General features: G+C 43.7%; 1 protein-coding gene across 3 annotated transcripts in view; it reads right to left on the bottom strand.

Moving 5' to 3' along the window:
• Positions 1-20772, bottom strand: part of SMOC2 (SPARC related modular calcium binding 2) — a 642212-nt gene that overhangs the window by 410905 nt on the left and 210535 nt on the right. For all 3 annotated transcript variants that reach the window (XM_069769272.1, XM_069769273.1, XM_069769271.1), the window contains exon 7: positions 11348-11422. In XM_069769272.1, the coding sequence (XP_069625373.1) occupies positions 11348-11422 (75 nt within the window). The remainder of the gene's footprint in view (positions 1-11347; positions 11423-20772) is intronic.

The raw sequence follows: 20772 nt of genomic DNA, 5'->3' as shown, positions 1-20772 counted from the left end.
AGGGTTAGGGTTTCGGTATGTGCACACGTATTCTGTTCCTCTGCGGATTTTTCCGCTGCGGATTTGATAAATCCGCAGTGCTAAACCGCTGTGGATTTATCGCGGATTTACCGCGGTTTTTCTGCGCATTTCACTGCGGTTTTACAACTGCGATTTTCTATTGGAGCAGTTGTAAAACCGCTGCGGAATCCGCAGAAAGAAGTGACATGCTGTGGAATGTAAACCGCTGCGTTTCCATGCAGTTTTTCCGCAGCATGTGCACAGCGATTTTTGTTTCCCATAGGTTTACATTGAACTGTAAACTCATGGGAAACTGCTGCGGATCTGCAGCGTTTTCCGCAGCGTGTGCACATACCTTTAGAATTAGGCTATGTGCACACGGTGCAGATTTGGCTGCGGATCCGCAGCAGTGTTCCATCAGGTTTGCAGTTCCATGTAAACATATGGAAAACCAAATCTGCTGTGCCCATGGTGCGGAAAATACCGCGCGGAAACGCTGCGTTGTATTTTCCGCAGCATGTCAATTCTTTGTGCGGATTCCGCAGCGTTTTACACCTGTTCCTCAATAGGAATCCAAAGGTGAAATCCGCACAAAAAACACTGGAAATCCACGGTAAATCCGCAGGTAAAACGCAGTGCCTTTTACCCGCGGATTTTTCAAAAATGGTGCGGAAAAATCTAACACAAATCCGCAATGTGGGCACATAGCGTTAGGGTTAGGGTTGGAATTAGGGTTGTGGTTAGGGTTGTGATTAGGGTTATGGCTACAGTTGGGATTAGGGTTAGGGGTGTGTTGGGGTTAGTGTTGGAGTTAGAATTGAGAGGTTTCCACTGTTTAGGCACATCAGGGGTCTCCAAACGCAACATGGCGCCACCATTGATTCCAGCCAATCTTGTATTCATAAAGTCAAATGGTGCTCCCTCAATTCCGAGCCCCGACGTGTGCCCAAACAGTGGTTTACCCCCACATATGGGGTACCAGCATACTCAGGACAAACTGCGCAACAATTACTGGGGTCCAATTTCTCCCGTTACCCTTGTGAAAATAAAAAAATGCTTGCTAAAACATCATTTTTGAGGAAAGAAAAATGATTTTTTATTTTCACGGCTCTGCGTTGTAAACGTCTGTGAAACACTTGGGAGTTCAAAGTGCTCACCACATATCTAGATAAGTTCCTTGCGGGGTCTAGTTTCTAAAATGGGGTCACTTGTGGGGGGTTTCTACTGTTTAGGCACACCAGGGGCTCTGCAAACGCAACGTGACGTCCGCAGACCATTCCATCAAAGTCTGCATTTCAAAAGTCACTACTTCCCTTCTGAGCCCCGACGTGTGCCCAAACAGTGGTTTACCCCCACACATGGGGTATCAGCGTACTCAGGAGAAACTGGACAACAACTTTTGTGGTCCAATTTCTACTGTAACCCTTGGGAAAATAAAAAATAGCGGGCTAAAAAATCATTTTTGAGAAAATAATTTTTTTTTTAAATTTTCATGGCTCTGCGTTATAAACTTCTGTGAAGCACTTGAGGGTTCAAAGTGCTCACCACACATAATAATAATAATAATAATTTTATTTATATAGCGCCAACATATTCCGCAGCGCTTTACAAATTATAAAGGGGACTTGTACAGACAAGAAACATTACAGCATAACAGAAATACAGTTCAAAACAGATACCAGGAGGAGTGAGGGCCCTGCTCGCAAGCTTACAAACTATGGGGAAAAGGGGAGACACGAGAGGTGGATGGTAACAATTGCTTTAGTTATTCGGACCAGCTATAGTGTAAGGCTCAGGTGTTCATGTAAAGCTGCATGAACCAGTTACCTGCCTAAGTATGTAGCAGTACAGACACAGAGGGCTAATACTGCATAAAGTGTATGAGAACATGATGCGAGGAACCTTTTTTTTTTTTTTATTATAAATAGGCCACACAGGGATCGTTAGGTTAATGCATTGACGCGGTAGGCCAGTCTGAACAAATGAGTTTTTAGGGCACGCTTAAAACTGTGGGGATTGGGGATTAATCGTATTAACCTAGGTAGTGCATTCCAAAGAATCGGCGCAGCACGTGTAAAGTCTTGGAGACGGGAGTGGGAGGTTCTGATTATTGAGGATGCTAACCTGAGGTCATTAGCGGAGCGGAGGGCACGGGTAGGGTGGTAGACTGATACCAGGGAGGAGATGTAGGGTGGTGCTGAGCCATGGAGTGCTTTGTGGATGAGGGTAGTAGTTTTGTACTGGATTCTGGAGTGGATGGGTAGCCAGTGTAATGACTGGCACAGGGTAGAGGCATTGGTGTAACGGTTGGTGAGGAATATGATCCTGGCTGCAGCATTCAGGACAGATTGGAGCGGGGAGAGTTTTGCAAGAGGGAGACCGATTAGTAGAGAGTTACAATAGTCCAGACGAGAATGAATAAGTGAAACAGTCAGTTTTTGCAGAATCGAAATTAAGAAAAGGGCGAATTCTAGAAATGTTTTTGAGATGCAGGTAAGAAGAGCGAGCCAGTGATCGGATGTAGGGGGTGAATGAAAGGTCAGAATCAAGGATGACCCCAAGGCAGCGGGCATGTTGCTTTGGAGTAATGGTGGAACCGCACACATCTAGATTAGTTCCTTTGGGGGTCTAGTTTCCAAAATGGGGTCATTTGTGGGGGATCTCCAATGTTTAGGCACACAGGGGCTCTCCAAACGCGACATGGTGTCCGCTAATGATTGGAGCTAATTTTCCATTTAAAAAGCCAAATGGCGTGCCTTCCCTTCTGAGCCCTGCCGTGCACCCAAACAGTGGTTTACCCCCACATATGGGGTATCTGCGTACTCAGGACAAACTGGACAACAACATTTGTGGTCCAATTTCTCCTATTACCATTGGCAAAATAGGAAATTCCAGGCTAAAAAATCATTTTTGAGAAAAGAAAAATTATTTTTTATTTTCATGGCTCTGCATTATAAACCTCTGTGAAGCACTTGGGGGTTTAAAGTGCTCAGTATGCATCTAGATAAGTTCCTTGGGGGGTCTAGTTTCCAAAATGGGGTCACTTGTGGGGGAGCTCCAATGCATAGGCACACAGGGGCTCTCCAAACGCGACATGGTGTCCGCTAACAATTGGAGCTAATTTTCCATTCAAAAAGTCAAAAGGCGCGCCTTCCATTCCGAGCGTTGCCGTGTGCCAAAACAGTGGTTTACCCCCACATATGAGGTATCGGCGTACTCGGGAGAAATTGCTCAACAAATTTTAGGATCCATTTTATCCTATTGCCCATGTGAAAATGAAAAAATTGAGGCGAAAATAAATTTTTTGTGAAAAAAAAGTACTTTTTCATTTTTACGGATCAATTTGTGAAGCACCTGAGGGTTTAAAGTGCTCACTAGGCATCTAGATAAGTTCCTTGGGGGGTCCAGTTTCCAAAATGGGGTCACTTGTGGGGGAGCTCCAATGTTTAGGCACACAGGGTCTCTCCAAATGCAACATGGTGTCCGCTAACGATGGAGATAATTTTTCATTCAAAAAGTCAAATGGCGCTCCTTCCCTTCCGAGCCTTACCATGTGCCCAAACAGTGGTTTACCTCCACATGTGAGGTATCAATGTACTCAGGAGAAATTGCCCAACAAATTTTAGGATCCATTTTATCCTGTTGTCCATGTGAAAATGAAAAAAGTGAGGCTAAAAAATTTTTTTGTGAAAAAAAAGTACTTTTTCATTTTTACGGATCAATTTGTGAAGCACCTGGGGGTTTAAAGGGCTCACTATGCATGTAGATAAGTTCCTTGGGGCGTCTAGTTTCCAAAATGGGGTCACTTGTGGGGGAGCTCCAATTTTTAGGCACACGGGGGCTCTCCAAACGTGACATGGTGTCCGCTAAAGAGTGCAGCCAATTTTTCATTCAAAAAGTCAAATGGCGCTCCTTCCCTTCCAAGCCCTGCCGTGCGCCCAAACAGTGGTTTACCCCCACATATGAGTTATCAGCGTACTCAGGACAAATTGGACAACAACTTTCGTGGTTCAGTTTCTCCTTTTACCATTGGGAAAATAAAAAAATTGTTGCTGAAAAATCATTTTTGTGACTAAAAAGTTAAATGTTCATTTTTTCCTTCCATGTTGCTTCTGCTGCTGTGAAGCACCTGAAGGGTTAATAAACTTCTTGAATGTGATTTTGTGCACCTTGAGCGGTGCAGTTTTTAGAATGGTGTCACTTTTGGGTATTTTCAGCCATATAGACCCCTCAAACTGACTTCAAATGTGAGGTGGTCCCTAAAAAAAATGGTTTTGTAAATTTCGTTGTAAAAATGAGAAATCGCTGGTCAAATTTTAACCCTTATAACGTCCTAGCAAAAAAAAATGTTGTTTCCAAAATTGTGCTGATGTAAAGTAGACATGTGGGAAATGTTATTTATTAACTATTTTGTGTCACATAACTGTCTGGTTTAACAGAATAAAAATTCAAAATGTGAAAATTGCGAAATTTTCAACATTTTTGCCAATTTTCCGTTTTTACCACAAATAAACACGGAATTTATTGACCTAAATTTACCACTAACATGAAGCCAAATATGTCACGAAAAAACAATCTGAGAACCGCTAGGATCCATTGAAGCGTTCCTGAGTTATTACCTCATAAAGGGACACTGGTCAGAATTGCAAAAAACGGCAAGGTCTTTAAGGTCAAAATAGGCTGGGTCATGAAGGGGTTAATAAATAAAAATTCAAAAACATTTTAACTGTTTTGTGCAATATAGTTATCTGTTTAAAGTGCATAAAATTTCAAAGTTTGAAAATTACAAATTTTTATATATTTTCACTGTAACTATATTTATGATTACCATCAACTACAATGTGCCAGAGAAAACAGTCTTACAATCACTGGAATAGGTTGAAGAATTCTAGATTTATTACCACAAAACGTGACACTGGTCAGGCAGGTGGAAACAGACTTTGGTCTAAGGGGTTAAATGTCACTGTTAGTGATTGATTGCTGCCTTTAAATGCTACTGTCAGTGCCATCTCCTGGGTATAGTATGGGCCCTGGACCTGTGCCTGCTCTATATTCCAGCACCCAACATGTGATGTACTATTGAGTCATATGGCGGTAAGGAGATAATAATATACCGTACTTCCATACATAATATAATATAAAATAGATGTAGTCCAAGCTAAGCTAATCAATGTGAAGAAGGTCTCATGTCCATAAATGCCGCATCCAAGAGTTGTTAAAGAACTTAGCTCAGATACTGACAGGCCTCTGCGCATAATTTTTAGAACTTCTCTAGTGACTGGTAAAGTGTGAGGTGACTGGTGCAAGACCAATATGGTGCCTATTTTCTAAAAGGGCTCCAGGTGTTTCCCAGGTAATAATAGACCTATACGCTTAACATCCATACTTCAAATGGTTTCCAGTTAAAAGGGGTGAACACAAGGTTCAGTGCTGTTCCACTATTATTCAACATATTTGTTAAAGGGATTATCCAAGATTATATTAGTTTTTTTGGATCATAGTATAAACATAACAGGAAGTTAGTTGCTAACTACATGGCTATTCTATCCGGCGCCGACTAAGAGTAGTCACTGACTGCTCGATACAGCTGATTTACGTCAACAGAGCAGCTCTTTCTCTTCTGGCTGCTCTGTTGATGGGTCATCTCTGCTGATGTTATACTGATTGACAGCCCACTTCCCACACTTATCAGTGGGGAGCCAGCTGTCACTCATGATGACATTGGCAGTCACACCCCATCAATAGAGTAGAGGGGAATAAAAGACACTGCTCCATTGACGTGACATCAGCGGAAGAAGCAGAATCACTGGCAAGAGCAGTTTGTTACCACTCTGTGCCAGTGGCCTGTTAGTTCTTAGGCACAAAGTAAAATATGATTATAGTCCCAGATTACCTCTTAAATGAGAAAAAAGATGAAATTAATATAGTTTCTTCTGCTTTTGCAGATTACATCAAGAGATGGAGTATAATTCAGTTTTTGTAAGATCTTCATAAGCAGCCTGGACTTGCCCTCAGGAGAATCCTCCAGGGGGCCCTTGTGTAAGAGTGATCCACCACCGTCTTATATGAGCAGTACTTGGCACAATATACTTGAATCACTATGTACAAAGAAGGAATCTTATTTAACAATCTAAGTTCATTGTTATATAAGTTTGTGATTGAGGATAATGATACATTTGCATGTGGCTGAAAAGTGGTGCCCTGGAGTTGATTACTGGTGGACCCTTAGAACCCCAGTCTGACACTGTTCATAAGTTATAAGCTCACTTGGCCAAACTGAGTGTTTTGGCTTTGCCTTGGCAGATAAGGTTCAATGTAGAAAACTGTAAAATTATGCACATAATACACAGACAACATATGTTCTTTTCTAAAGGGAGTAAAATTAGGAGAGTCACTTGTAAAGAAGGATCTGGGTGTACTTGTACATCACTCACGAAATAACAGCATGCAATGTCAATCAGCTGCAGAAAATTGTCATGGATGGATTGAAAAAGGCTTGAACCAGCGGAACAGGACCTCATCTGCAATATGCAGTTCAGTTCTGGGCCCCAGCTCATAAGAAGGATAGTCTCTTTAAAAACGCTACAAAGAAGAGCCACAAAACTGATAAAGGCATGGAGAGTCTTAGTTATTATTAAGTATTAAAATAATTACATTTATTTAGTCTTGAGAAGATAGATGTAAAGGAAGACATGATTAATTTGTACAAGTACTTAAATGGGCATACAAAAAAATGGTCAAACTTGCTCATGCAAAACCTCCTTAACAATTTGGGACACTATCTCCATCGGAAGAAAAAAGTTTCAATCTCCAGTGGAGACAAGGCTTCTTTTCTATGAGAATGATTATTCTGGGGAACATCCTACTTCAGGAGCTGGTCACAGCGGGAACCAGTAAAGGTTTCCAGAAAAGCTTGGAAGATTTTTTTTTCCTTTTTCTTTTTAGAAGAAATAACATAAGTATATATGCAAATGATTAAAATTCTTGTTCTGAATATTGGTTCAGTCGATCATCAATCTGGATCCAGAGGGAAAAAGGTGCTCTTTTTGAACTGGTTCATGCATTGTGGATGCAATTATATTCCCCCTTTTTTTTATAATTTTTCATCCCTCAGTTGACTCTTAATAGGCATGTGGGTCTTTTTTGAACCATACTATGTAACCTCTGTACCTTCATTCTTATGATTGCCAATTATCCTGTTGCGTACAGTATGCTAAATCATATTGCTTCTAAAATTTCTTTTTCATAGAAAAAACAAAGAACGGCCAGAAATCTGTATCTGGCAAGCCTGTAAATACAGAGAAGTCAGTATAGACATCCTGAATACATACAGCATAAAAGCAACAAGACACATGGATTTAATAATCAGACAAAATCTATCAATATTGGAGTACGGACAATTCCTGGCACTCACTAGAAATTGTAATTTGAACTATTTCTATAATCTAAACTACAACAGGGCTCATAATAAATGTATCTTATACTGACTTTACCGCAAGCACACATTCTGCACCAGATCTGACATGTATGGGTTCTACACTTTTAGAAATGGATACATACGGTATATTTAATAACTAATGACAACTCCAGCACACAATTGCAACATCAACCTAAAAAGATAAATGTGAAAGTATATCCCGTTCTACAGTTTTAAAGAATGTCTAAGCTGTTTGCAAAATCTACCCAATTATTATTGGAAAGACATAAAACCACAGTAGGTCCTTTGGATTAAAATGAGCCCATAATATTGTTCAAGCCACGTACTTAATTTCAGACTGGATTAGTTCTAGGATACCATTTGTTACTAACCAGTTATTGCTATTGAACAGAATACCCAACAAAGCAATGAACATCATAAACATTTTGCCGTCCTACCTCTTTGATCCCTCATTTTTTTCTTGTCACGTTTCTAATTCTGATCAAGCATTGCAAAAAGCATGAACCAGATAGCGCGCCAGCTCACTTGGCAATTAGGAGTGAAATCCTGACAGCAGCATCGTGCACAGCAGAGCAAAAGGAAGGATGTCCAGCACTCAGGTGCGGATTAAAAAAATGTAGCTTTATTCTTCTTATTAAAATTCAGAACAACAAGAAAAAAATACTCCTGTGATGAAATTGTTCATCTGACGCGTTTCAAACCCGAAAAGTATTCTTAGTCTTAGCAAGTAATGGAATTCAGGAAACACAGTTTATAGTACAAAAAAACAATAGTAAGTGAACGAATAAACCATGTCAATGAAAGAGTAGAATCAATGGGCAGGTGAGCTTTTAACCAGTACTTACCTGTTTTAACAAGTCAATTGCAAAGTGGATTAAGCAAAGACAAAATCAGCTCGTATGTTACAATTGAAAAGGCGTCTGTTCCTGAACCAAATATATATATTACTGTTGCCCATCAACTTAATATCTACAAAAGTAATGTATGTAACAGTTAAAAGAAAATGTAAATTATAAATTCAAACAATTTGAATTAAAATAAGGGTTGATGTCCGGTATGGTCACCACATTGCTGATCCAAATGAGCAGCAGGTGATCGATGTAAAGGCCACACCCGACAATATGTCTCATAAGTTGAAAATGGGAACAATGAAAGAATTTGAATTCACACCATGCCATATATATATTTGCTACTGATGGGGAAAATTTAGCCCCCATCGAAACACCAGACTTCTGTAAATAAAATTGTGATTCATATGAAAAATAGTTATTTTTCAGCAAAAAATGAATTGCAGAAATCAGAAAGGATTTTACATCTGTTGTGTACTCACTATAAGTATGGAAAAATCATTGTACCAATATTAATGTCAAATCATGTGGTATGGACATATACAGTGAGCATACATCAGCCATTAACCATACAAAATTATGCTTCCATTTAAATTGATTTAAGGCCAATAAGACATGTGTTGTGTGCTTGAAATGCCCGGGAATAAATTCAATCAAGTGCTGAAGAGGGCTATCTATCCACCCATTCACACAACTTCTCATTTAGGGATCAAATGCAAACAATTATTGGGCAGGAAGGGGGAGGAAAACCTTCTTTATGAATTTTAGGAAAGGAATAAGAAAGAGTAATGGTGGGCTGTTCAATAATTATATATCCAATTTCTTTCTTATTAAGTATATTCAGGGCTGATCCTTACTGTACAAGTTTAGTAAGATCTTGTTTAAGCAACAAGGTCACGGCAGTCTTGAGTTTGAGTTTTTTCATTTCCAGTAAGGTTTTGTTTACTACAGATATTATGCTGTTTATTATGAGTATGTAGAGATACCAATTTGTTCCTTGACCAACTCCTGAAATCTATCTAAACACAGTGGTCTAAAAGTTATTGAAATCATGGGTTTTAGCAGTAAAGGAAGATGAATAATTGATGTCACCTGTCTCTCGAGTATCAACATAATTATTTTGTAATGTAGAAACAATAATCTGTTCAGAAAAAATATGGCTATAATATTAGGTTGACATGCACTTGTTAGACCCTGAAATGTCGAACCTCGATCCCCTGAAAAAGCAATCTGTTTCAAAAAATAGGATTAGTATTAGACTAGGCTATACCTGTATCATTATGGTATATTAAATTCAACTCTTCTGAAACAGCATTTTCTGAAAAGAAAATGTTTCCTAACAGTAAGATTTCTAGACAATGTGTTAATATCTTAAAAGGTCTGGTAGAGATTGAAATTACAAACAAATAATCACACTGGCACTCGCCACAAGGTAGATCGATAGCTCTCCAAAGAGAGAGAAATTAGTATAGGACAAGAAAAAACCGCCCCTAGCTGCTGGGATCAGTAGCAGGATATGTGCCAATCCTGTAAATGTATAAATAACTACCACAATATATGATACCGCGCTTGGGGTTAGGTTGTCAATAAATTTACCCACTTACTTGTTTCAAGTGCTTCACAGGGAAGCTTCTTTTAATGTAGGTATATCAGTGATGCATGTGCAAAGCGGACATGGCATAAAACATCACCACCCAGTGTTCTCCAAGTTCTATGGATAATTGATCAGCGCTTACCCTAGTATCCGTGAGAGTACGTTCTTGTGCCTGGATCTCCGAGGAATTAGTCCAACTGGTGTGCGTTGGGCATGCAGGGGATCGTGTAGGGCTTGTTAGTGCTAGTGCAGGAGTGGGGAGTGCGCCACAGCTGTGCGATAACATGGGAGCCTCGGCCGAAGGTGTCCCTAGTTACAGCTGGAGGAAATGGCTGCCGGTACCTGCTCGCGCGTGCCAGAATGTGAAGTCACACAGCTACGGAGCGGCGTTAGGACCAAAAGAGGAGGGTAACCAACGTGATTCGAAGGTGAACGACCTTCTTCATCAGGGTTAAAGCCCATCACTCCATCTCCTCCATATATACCTTAGGGCACTACTAATCCCGCCCTTAACCCGCCCTATTCAGCCCTGGTATTCAATCCACGTACTTCTATGTGCTACTGCAGCCACTACCATACTCTAGATTTATCCACTGCATGTTTGTTTGCAAAAACTGGCCTTTAAAGTTCATCTGCCGACTTAGTGGTATATATGTATATATATTTTTTTTCACGTATCTATAAAATATAATTAATGTAAGTGGATAAATCTAGAGTACGGCAGTGGCTGCAGTAGCACATATAGAAGTACGTGGATTGAATACCATGGCTGAATAGGGCGGGTTAAGGGTGGGATTAGTAGCGCTATCAGAAGGTATATATGGAGGAGATGGAGAGACGGGTATTAACCCTGATGAAGAAGGTCGTTCACCTTCGAAACGCCTTGGTTACCCTCCTCTATTGGTCCTAACGCCGCTCCATAGCTGTGTGACGTCACATTCAGGCACGCGCGAGCAGGTACCGGCAGCCATTTCCTCCAGCTGTAACTAGGGACGCCTTCGGCCGAGGCTCCCGTGTTATCGCACAGCTGTGGCACGCTCCCGCACTAGCACTAGCAAGCCCTACATGATCCCCTGCATGCCCAATGCACACCAGTTGGACTAATTCCTCGGAGATCCAGGCACAAGAACGTACTCTCACAGAGACTAGGGTAAGCGCTGATCACTGCAAATCCCTGTGAAGCACTTGAAACAAGTAAGTGGGTAAATTTATTGACAACCGAACCCCAAGCGCAGTATCATATATTGTGGTAGAGATTGAAATTACATGAGCGCAAAAATGAGAAGCCTCTGACTAGAACATCGGTTTAAGCTTGGGTAAATGTTTTGCTGATAGATTGCACACTTGAGAGTCATTCACTTCTGAGTCCTCTTGGGATGGCTATGAGCGATTTTTATGTTACGGTCTTTTAATGGACTGAATGCAACTATAATTTACCACTTATTTTTAAATATAAGTTTGCCTTACCTGAATTTCTGTGAGTTCTATTTTGTCTACTTTTCACTTGCTCTGTCCATAAAGTAGGATAGCGAGATGCAAAATCTAAAAAAACAAATTTATATTTTATACAGTTACATGTATTATAACAAAACGATAGAATCAATAATTGTACAGTCCGGGAATATGCTACAAAATTAGACAGAGCATTGTCCAAAAATGGTAGTTTTTTGTTTATCATTTTTTAAAATAATAATCTCTTCAAAGCCTTTTAAATTAAATATTTATTTAAATGTCACATCAAACACTCTATATAAAGGAATACTAATACTATTACTATTGCTGATATTGCTATTGTATTAAGTACATTGCCTAAAAATGTAAAAGAACAGTTAATCATCAAAGTATAACCTCAAGTGAATTGACCTTCAGAGACTTCAATCTGTACAGTTAGGAATCACAAAGAGATTATGAATCAATTTAATCTCCTTTAGTAATAATTAGGGTTGAGCAACCTTGACCTTTTTAGAGTCGAGCCGTGTTTCGCAAAACCCGACTATCTTAGAAGTCGAGTCGAGTGGAATCGGCCGATTATCGCGAAAAGTCGGGTATCGCCCGAAACACGAAACCCAATGCAAGTCAATGGGGGAGCATAGTCGGCAGTGAGTGGAGGCCAGGAAAACACCTACACTGCCCATTTTAATGGCAAAAACATCCATTCTTGTTAAAGAAGCTTGTCAATCGTAACTTACCTTATAATAATTGGAAGGCATTTGAAATTGGGGGTCATTTGGCTAAAGTTGTGGGGGGTAGGGCTGGTTCAAGTAATTAGTGGGCCCAGTAAATCTGGACCACGTCACGGCAGGGGAGCAGGGAGAGGTAAGTATTTAAACTTTGCAAGTGCTGTGATCCTGAGCAAGCAGGGGGGGCCCACTCGTTGGCATTGGCACTGGCACAGGGCCCCTCAAAGTACAGCGGTGTGTTTGCACGGCGGGGGCGCCTCCCACCGGCAGCAACACTTTTGCGTACTATGAGAGGCCCTGTACCAGTGACGTCGCCAACTAGTATTCCTCCCCCCACCTGATGAAGGAACCTGCACTTTCATCTGCACCTTCCTCTTTGTCCCCGTGTAAGGTGGTATGGTATGTGGGAAGAGGAACCTGACTTTCAGCAGGGTCACAATCTTGCTGTGTAGCGTGCACGGGGAATTTTGCGTTATGGGTCAATGTACCAGCAGACTCATCTATCACTGGCTGGGCAATGGGCAGGATGAGGAGGAAACACAGATATAGGCCCAAAGAATAAAGTTGGCTAAATGCAGTTCAAAATTCGTAACACAGGACTAACCAGGGGGCATTGCAGTGGAGGACAACTGGAATGAGAGGCTGACACAGAGAGTAGGGCCAAATCAGTAAGTAGTCGAAATGCAGTTCAAAATTGGCAACCGTAGTAAACAGGCGGCACAGCTTTGTTCAGTGGAGGAGAACAGCAAGGAGTGGCAGACACCGATAGTAGGCCCCAAACCAACTAGTACGCCAAATGCAGTTGTTCCATTTAACCACAATTTAATGAGAACCTGAAGATAGAAGCTCAGGAAAGGCAACCTGGAGAACACCTTGGAGTGTAACACACCATCTCTCTACACCCCATACCCAATTTGTAGGCCTAATGCAGCGTAGTTTCCAACAACTACTAAACGAGAGCATGAAGATTGAAGCAATGGAGAGGAAACCTGGGGAACACCTTGGAGTGGAACACACCATCTCTCTACACCCCATACCCAATTTGTAGGCCTAATGCAGTGTAGTTTTCTACAACTACTAAACGAGAGTCGGAAGACCGAAGCAATGTGGACGAAACCTGTGGAACACCTTGGAGTGGAACACACCATCTCTCTACACCCCATACCCAATTTGTAGGCCTAAAGCAGTGTAGTTTCCAACAACTACTAAACGCGAGCCAGAAGATCGAAGCTCAGGAAAGTGTTATGTAGGCAACCCAGTGACACAGTGTGCCAGCAATCAGAGCACATACAGTGATCTGACAATAACCCAAAAACAATAGAACGAGCTCTGAGACGTGGAATCTCTGTAGACCGCAATACCTGAACCTATCCTAAACACAACTAAAGGCAGCTGTGGATTGCGCCTGTCACTACCTATGCAACTCGGCACAGCCTGAGGAGCTGACTAGCCTGAAGATAGAAAAACAAGCCTGACTTGCCTTGAGAAATACCCCAAAGGAAAAGGCAGCCCCCCACATATAATGACTGTTAGCAAGATGAAAAGACAAACGTAGGGATGAAATAGATTCAGCAAAGTGAGGCCCGATATTCTAGATAGAGCGAGGATAGCAAAGAGAACTTTGCAGTCTACAAAAAACCCTAAAGCAAAAAAACCACGCAAAGGGGGCAAAAAGACCCACCGTGCCGAACTAACGGCACGGCGGTACACCCTTTTCGTCTCAGAGCTTCCAGCAAAAACGAATAGACAATCTAGACAGAAAAAGTAGCAACAAAAGCAAAAAGCACTTATCTAAGCAGAGCAGCAGGCCACAGGAAAGATCCAGAAGCTCAGATCCAACACTGGAACATTGACAAGGAGCAAGGAAGACAGAATCAGGTGGAGTTAAATAACAAAGCAGCCAACGAGCTCACCAGAACACCTGAGGGAGGAAGCTCAGAAGCTGCAGTACCACTTGTGACCACAGGAGTGAATTCAGCCACAGAATTCACAACAGGAAAGGCAACCTGGAGAACACCTTGGAGTGGAACACACCATCTCTCTACACCCCATACCCAATTTGTAGGCCTAATGCAGCGTAGTTTCCAACAACTACTAAACGAGAGCATGAAGATTGAAGCTCAGGAAAGGCAACCTGGAGAACACCTTGGAGTGGAACACACCATCTCTCTACACCCCATACCCAATTTGTAGGCCTAATGCAGCGTAGTTTCCAACAACTACTAAACGAGAGCATGAAGATTGAAGCTCAGGAAAGGCAACCTGGAGAACACCTTGGAGTGGAACACACCATCTCTCTACACCCCATACCCAATTTGTAGGCCTAATGCAGCGTAGTTTCCAACAACTACTAAACGAGAGCATGAAGATCGAAGCAATGGAGAGGAAACCTGGGGAACACCTTGGAGTGGAACACACCATCTCTCTACACCCCATACCCAATTTGTAGGCCTAATGCAGTGTAGTTTTCTACAACTACTAAACGAGAGTCGGAAGACCGAAGCAATGTGGACGAAACCTGGGGAACACCTTGGAGTGGAACACACCATCTCTCTACACCCCATACCCAATTTGTAGGCCTAATGCAGTGTAGTTTCCAGCAACTACTAAACGAGAGCATGAAGATTGAAGCTCAGGAAAGGCAACCTGGAGAACACCTTGGAGTGGAACACACCATCTCTCTACACCCCATACCCAATTTGTAGGCCTAATGCAGCGTAGTTTTCTAACAACTACTAAACGAGAGCATGAAGATTGAAGCTCAGGAAAGGCAACCTGGAGAACACCTTGGAGTGGAACACACCATCTCTCTACACCCCATACCCAATTTGTAGGCCTAATGCAGCGTAGTTTCCAACAACTACTAAACGAGAGCATGAAGATTGAAGCTCAGGAAAGGCAACCTGGAGAACACCTTGGAGTGGAACACACCATCTCTCTACACCCCATACCCAATTTGTAGGCCTAATGCAGCGTAGTTTCCAACAACTACTAAACGAGAGCATGAAGATCGAAGCAATGGAGAGGAAACCTGGGGAACACCTTGGAGTGGAACACACCATCTCTCTACACCCCATACCCAATTTGTAGGCCTAATGCAGTGTAGTTTCCAACAACTACTAAACGAGAGCCAGAAGATCGAAGCTCAGGAAAGGCAACCTGGAGAACACCTTGGAGTGGAACACACGATCTCTCTACACCCCATACCCAATTTGTAGGCCTAATGCAGTGTAGTTTCCAACAACTACTAAAAGAGAGCCAGAAGATCGAAGCTCAGGAAAGGCAACCTGGAGAACACCTTGGAGTGGAACACACCATCTCTCTGCACCCCATACCCAATTTGTAGGCCTAATGCAGTGTAGTTTCCAACAACTACTAAACGAGAGCATGAAGATTGAAGCTCAGGAAAGGCAACCTGGAGAACACCTTGGAGTGGAACACACCATCTCTCTACACCCCATACCCAATTTGTAGGCCTAATGCAGCGTAGTTTCCAACAACTACTAAACGAGAGCATGAAGATTGAAGCAATGGAGAGGAAACCTGGGCAACCCCTTGGGGAGGCAGACACCGTCAGTAGGCCCTACCAAAGTTGTACACCCAATGCAGTTTTAAAATTCCTAGAGGCTGAAAACAAGACTATTGACGCTCAGCTTTTTTCAGAGGAGCACAGCTGAATTGAGTGGCGCAGACAGACACAGGTAGTAGGACTCAAACCAAAAATGTGGCTCACTGCAGCAGAAAAAAGTTACAGGGGTACACAAGCTGCACTGCTCTGGGCAGTGGAGGACAATTTCAATAGTGAACCGCAGACAGACTTTGTACGCCTACTATTAAAAAAAGGATGCTCTATGCAATTATAAATAGGTTCTAGGGGTACACGGGCAGCAGTGGTGTGGTCAGTGGAGGCCTAGTGGAAGGAGTGACCGCAGACAGGCATCGAAGGCCTAAAATAATAACACATGGCTGTAGGCAATTTTAAATTGGTTCCAGGGGTACACGGGCAGCAGTGGCCTGGTCAGTGTAGTAGTAGTAGAAAGAATGGACCGCAGACAGGCATCGAAGGCCTAAAATAAAAAAATTGGGCTGGCTGTAGGCAATTTTAAATTGTTTCCAGGGGTACACGGGCAGCAGTGGTGTGGTCAGTGGAGGCATAGTGGAAGGAGTGACCGCAGACAGGCTTCGAAGGCCTAACATAACAAAAATGTCAATACAATGGTATTGTCAGTGGCAGGTATTGAAGGATGTCAGCGCATAGACTAAACATTGGTGGAGCTGTGAGATAATTTTGCAAGTGGTAGAGCACTGTTTGAGCTGGGGGGGGGGGGAACTGTCTTGTGGCCGGCGGTACAGGCCCAGGGCCCCTCATATTACAACGGTGTGTCTGACGTTGGGTGCGCACCACCACCGCCAGAGACACTTTATTGTACTAGGAGGGACCCAGTGGCAGTGCCGTCGACCAAAAGCGGGCACACCCACCTCTTCAGACAAACAGCACTCTCACGGATGCTGTCGCCAAGTGTCGATACCACGGCCCCGTGTGGGGAGTTTGGCCATTTAGTGAGGTGTAAACATGTCGTATGCTGGACAATCAGGTGCAGAAAATTACGAGATTGGAAAAGGCATTCAGAATAGTCCACAGGCAAGACCTTTTCATAGGAAAGCTAGGTGTCAGCCGGGCAAGGTGGGGCAAAAGATTTCGAAATCCAGTTGTGGTTCATTTTAATGAAGGTTAGATCATCTACATTTTGGGTAGCCAGACGTGTCCTTTTTTCTGTTAGTATTGAACCTGCAGCACTGAATACTCTTTCTGATAGGACACTAGCTGCCGGGCAAGCAAGCTCCTGCAATGCATATTCTGCCAATTCTGGCCAGGTGTCTAATTTTGATGCCCAGTAATCAAATGGGAATGACGGTTGAGGGAGAACATCGATAAGGGATGAAAAATAGTTTGTAACCATACTGGACAAATGTTGTCTCCTGTCACTTTGAATTGATGCTGCAGTACCTGTCCTGTCTGCGGTTATAGCAAAATCACTCCACAACCTGGTCAGAAAACCCCTCTGGCCAACGCCACTTCTGATTTCTGCCCCTCTAACTCCTCTGGTCTGCTGGCCCCTGCAGCTCGTGTGAGAACGATCACGGGCGCTGTGTGCAGGGAATGCCAGAAGCAAACGGTCAACAAGAGTTGATTGTTTGGTTGCTAATATTAGTTCCAAGTTCTCATGTGGCATTATATTTTGCAATTTGCCTTTATAGCGAGGATCAAGGAGGCAGGCCAACCAGTAATCGTCATGGTTCATCATTTTAGTTATGCGTGTGTCCCTTTTGAGGATACGTAAGGCATAATCCGCCATGTGGGCCAAAGTTCCAGTTCTCAAATCTGCGGTTGTGCTTGGTTGAGGGGCAGTTTCAGGCAAATCCACGTCACTTGTGTCCCTCCAAAAACCAGAACCCGGCCTTGCCGCGCCACCAATTTCCAGTGGCCCCGGAAAAGCTTCCTCATTAAAAATATAATCATCCCCATCATCCTCCTCGTCCTCCTCCTCCTCTTCGCCCGCTAACTCGTCCTGTATACTGCCCTGGCCAGACAATGGCTGACTGTCATCAAGGCTTTCCTCTTCCTCAGCTGCAGACGCCTGATCCTTTATGTGCGTCAAACTTTGCATCAGCAGACGCATTAGGGGGATGCTCATGCTTATTATGGCGTTGTCTGCACTAACCAGCCGTGTGCATTCCTCAAAACACTCAAGGACTTGACACATGTCTTGAATCTTCGACAACTGCACACCTGACAACTCCATGTCTGCCATCCTACTGCCTGCCCGTGTATGTGTATCCTCCCACAAAAACATAACAGCCCGCCTCTGTTCGCACAGTCTCTGAAGCATGTGCAGTGTTGAGTTCCACCTTGTTGCAACGTCTATGATTAGGCGATGCTGGGGAAGGTTCAAAGAACGCTGATAGGTCTGCATACGGCTGGAGTGTACGGGCGAACGGCGGATATGTGAGCAAAGTCCACGCACTTTGAGGAGCAGGTCGGATAACCCCGGATAACTTTTCAGGAAGCACTGCACCACCAGGTTTAAGGTGTGAGCCAGGCAAGGAATGTGTTTCAGTTGGGAAAGGGAGATGGCAGCCATGAAATTCCTTCCGTTATCACTCACTACCTTGCCTGCCTCAAGATCTACAGTGCCCAGCCACGACTGCGTTTCTTTCTGCAAGAACTCGGACAGAACTTCCGCGGTGTGTCTGTTGTCGCCCAAACACTTCATAGCCAATACAGCCTGCTGACGTTTGCCAGTAGCTGCCCCATAATGGGAGACCTGGTGTGCAACAGTGGCAGCTGCGGATGGAGTGGTTGTGCGACTGCGGTCTGTGGACGAGCTCTCGCTTCTGCAGGAGGACGAAGAGGAGGAGGAGGGGGTGCGAACGGCTACAGCCAACTGTTTCCTAGACCGTGGGCTAGGCAGAACTGTCCCAAACTTGCTGTCCCCTGTGGACCCTGCATCCACAACATTCACCCAGTGTGCCGTGATGGACACGTAACGTCCCTGGCCATGCCTACTGGTCCATGCATCTGTTGTCAGGTGCACCTTTGTGCTCACAGATTGCCTGAGTGCATGGACGATGCGCTCTTTAACATGCTGGTGGAGGGCTGGGATGGCTTTTCTGGAAAAAAAAGTGTCGACTGGGTAGCTCGTAGCGTGGTACAGCGTAGTCCATCAGGGCTTTGAAAGCTTCGCTTTCAACTAACCGGTAGGGCATCATCTCTAACGAGATTAGTCTAGCTATGTGGGCGTTCAAACCCTGTGTACGCGGATGCGAGGCTAAGTACTTCCTTTTTCTAACCATAGTCTCATGTAGGGTGAGCTGGACTGGAGAGCTGGAGATCGTGGAACTAGCGGGGGTGCCGGTGGACATGGCAGACTGAGAGACGGTGGGAGATGGTATTGTTGCCGCCAGTGCACTAGATGCAGTGTTTCCTACTACGAAACTGGTGATTCCCTGACCCTGACTGCTTTGGCCTGGCAAAGAAACCTGCACAGATACTGCAGGTGGTGCGGAAAATGGTGGCCCTACACTGCCAGAAGGGATGTTGCGTTGCTGACTAGCTTCATTGGCCGAGGGTGCTACAACCTTAAGGGATGTTTGGTAGTTAGTCCAGGCTTGCAAATGCATGGTGGTTAAATGTCTATGCATGCAACTTGTATTGAGACTTTTCAGATTCTGTCCTCTGCTTAAGGTAGTTGAACATTTTTGACAGATGACTTTGCGCTGATCAATTGGATGTTGTTTAAAAAAATGCCAGACTGCACTCTTTCTAGCATCGGATACCTTTTCAGGCATTGCAGACTGAGCTTTAACCGGATGGCCACGCTGTCCTCCAACAGGTTTTGGCTTTGCCACGCGTTTTGGGCAAGATACGGGCCCGGCAGATGGAACCTGTTGCGATGTTGATGCCTGCTGTGGCCCCTCCTCCTCCGCTTCAGAACTGCTGCCGCCTGCACCCTGTTCCCCCAATGGCTGCCAATCGGGGTCAAGAACTGGGTCATCTATTACCTCTTCTTGTAGCTCGTGTGCAACTTCGTCTGTGTCACCGTGTCGGTCGGTGGTATAGCGTTCGTGATGGGGCAACATAGTCTCATCAGGGTCTGATTCTTGATCAGCACCCTGCGAGGGCAATGTTGTGGTCTGAGTCAAAGGACCAGCATAGTAGTCTGGCTGTGGCTGTGCATCAGTGCACTCCATGTCAGATTCAACTTGTAATGGGCATGGACTGTTAACTGCTTCACTTTCTAAGCCAGGGACGGTATGTGTAAAGAGCTCCATGGAGTAACCCGTTGTGTCGCCTGCTGCATTCTTCTCTGTTGTTGTTTTTGCTGAAGAGGAGAAGGAAGCGACTTGTCCCTGACTGTGAACATCCACTAACTACGCGCTGCTTTGACATTTACCAGTTTCACGAGAGGAGGCAAAAGAGCTAGAGGCTGAGTCAGCAAGATAAGCCAAAACTTGCTCTTGCTGCTCCGGCTTTAAAAGCGGTTTTCCTACTCCCAGAAAAGGGAGCGTTCGAGGCCTTGTGTAGCCAGACGACGAACCTGGCTCCACAGCTCCAGACTTAGGTGCAATATTTTTTTTCCCACGACCAGCTGATGCTCCACCACTACCACTACCCTCATTACCAGCTGACAATGAACGCCCCCGGCCACGACCTCTTCCACCAGACTTCCTCATTGTTTTAAAAACGTAACCAAACTAACGGTATTTGTTGCTGTCACACAACTTACACGGTGAGCTATAACTTCAGTATGATTTAGCTACCCCTTTACAGGTGAGTGAGACCACAACGAAAATCAGGCACAATGTTACACACTCTGTTGTTGGTGGCAACAAATGAGAGAGATGCCACACACGCAGGACTGTCACTGAAGCACAAGTGTAAATATTAATCTCCCACTGATTTGATTTTTTTTTTTTTCAGGGAGACGTTAGGAAAAAAAAATAATAGAATAAAATGATTTTTTCAGGAAGAATTTAGAAACCAAATAAAATAAAATGATTTTTTCAGGGAGAATTTAGAAAACAAATAAAACAAAAAAAGGCTTTCTATGGCCCACTGAGTGAGAGATGACGCACACAGGAGTCAGGAGTGGCACACAAGCCCAGAGGCCAATATATATCTCCCACTGATTGATGTAGTGATTTTTTCAG

Source organism: Ranitomeya imitator, chromosome 5, assembly GCF_032444005.1.
Source record: "Ranitomeya imitator isolate aRanImi1 chromosome 5, aRanImi1.pri, whole genome shotgun sequence".
In the NCBI taxonomy this organism is placed as follows: domain Eukaryota; kingdom Metazoa; phylum Chordata; class Amphibia; order Anura; family Dendrobatidae; genus Ranitomeya; species Ranitomeya imitator.
Note: the sequence above shows the minus strand (reverse complement) of the source record. Positions and strands in the feature narration are given on the sequence as shown.